Raw genomic sequence first — 1,763 nt, 5'->3', positions numbered from 1 at the left:
AAAGAAGAAATAAAATGGTGACATAAAATCATTAAAAGTTCAATTTCTTAAGATTTGATAAATGTGAATGCTCAGATTATGATATAATATTAAGTGGAAGTAAGTTCAAATACCAGTCTGCATGCTTCTAATCTTTAACAAGAGTTTAATAAAGAAGGTATACCAGATGTTAGCCATGATTTATCTGGATAATAGCGTTATGTTTGAACTTCCTATTTTATATATATTTTTCATTTTCCTCCTATAACATGAAGTTAATATTTCTATAATCAGAAAAAGTTAATGAATGCTATTATTAAAAGGTAAAAAATCGGGGCGCATGGGTGGCTCAGTGGGTTAAAGCCTCTGTCTTCAGCTCAGGTCATGATCCCAAGATTCTGGGATCGAGCCCCGCATTGGTCTCCTGGGATCGAGCCTGGCATTGGTCTCTCTGCTTGGCAGGGAGCCTACTTCCCCATCTCTCTCTGCCTGCCTCTCTGCCTACTTGTGATCTCTCTCTCTCTGTGTCAAATAAATAAATAAAATCTTTTTTAAAAAATAAAAGGTAAAAAATCTTTCCATCAAGAAGAGTACTCCCTGACATTGACACCAGAATGTCCTTTGGAAAGTGGAACTCTGAACAGTACCCAAAATATCAAACTTAAAGCCCAGTTACTTAACTAAGAAATCACTAACTCCCTTAAGTGTTCATTCCAAATGTTCTTACACTTATTGGGTCATTCTGAAACTGACATTCTTTAAGATCATTTAGAATGTTTATATATATATTTTTAAAATAATGTTTATTTAAGATGGAATATGGCAAAATCTCTGACTTGAAAACTGGTGACAAAGGGGAAAAGAGTGGGGCTTCCACCCCAGTCTTAGGTTTGGGGGCAGGCTGCAGGTGCCTGGGGACCACTGTGCTCTTGTTGCACAGAAGTAGGTGGCTGAGTCCCTAGGATGGGTGGCTGTGTCTTGCAGGGAAAGATGTTTGTCCTTCTTATTAAATAGGACGGTGAGTCTTTGTTCTTGTTTCTTGACCACATTTGAAAGAGTATATATAAGCAACTGGAGGCCTTTTCCAGGTTCTTGCTTGTACCAAAAGAAGTAGTTGGGGGCACTGTCTGTGTAAGTGCAGTTGATAACAAAGCTGTCTCCCTCCCGGACAGTCAAGAAAGAAGGGTGCTGCTGTATCTCTTCTCCTCTACTCAACCCTGTGGGGAAAACAAAAAAAAAGTCAGACAAAATCATTAGGTCATCATTCTCCAGAGTTTTTCTTTTTTGGTGCAGCAACTTCAGGAAGTCTGGAAAAAGCTAATCTCCTTTTCAGACTTCTAATACTAAGACACCCTTTACCCAAAAGTTTTCCACTCACAGTCCAGCTGCAGCCACAAGAACAGGAACATTCCAATAAGTGTCTTCATTGTTCCTCCAACTGAGATCTGCAATCTCCAGCCAGGAAAGTTACTTCTATTACCAGGTTATCTCTTTCCTTCCTCAAATGCACAGTGGTTTCTTAAACTGTCTACACAGGCATCTGCGTCTGTCTTTAACTTACTCTCACAGTCAACCAAAAGGACCCTTTCATATAATCTGCATCAGCAGAGATGCTTCGCCATCTTGTGGTCGGGTCCCCAACTGCAAAACCAGCTGGACCAATCCTCTTTTCTCCTCTATCTGTGGGAGATGAACACACAAAACAGCAATAGATTAAATAAATTAAGTTTTTGTCACCTTCGCCGTGGGGATCCTGGTGATCAGAGCTGAAGTGATGGGGGTAC

The 1,763-nt window shown here is 40.0% G+C and overlaps 1 gene segment (V, D, J or C); it reads right to left on the bottom strand.

The window, feature by feature from the left end:
* Window positions 1-786: 786 nt before the first annotated feature.
* Window positions 787-1,406, bottom strand: LOC111139339. The segment is given in 2 exon segments: window positions 787-1,196; window positions 1,358-1,406. Coding segments are annotated over 2 exon segments (459 nt in total).
* Window positions 1,407-1,763: the final 357 nt, after the last annotated feature.

Source organism: Enhydra lutris, unplaced genomic scaffold (assembly GCF_002288905.1).
Source record: "Enhydra lutris kenyoni isolate GAN:26980312 unplaced genomic scaffold, ASM228890v2 scaffoldscaffold4, whole genome shotgun sequence".
NCBI classification, from domain to species: Eukaryota; Metazoa; Chordata; class Mammalia; order Carnivora; family Mustelidae; genus Enhydra; species Enhydra lutris.
This window is presented reverse-complemented; position numbering and strand designations above follow the sequence as displayed.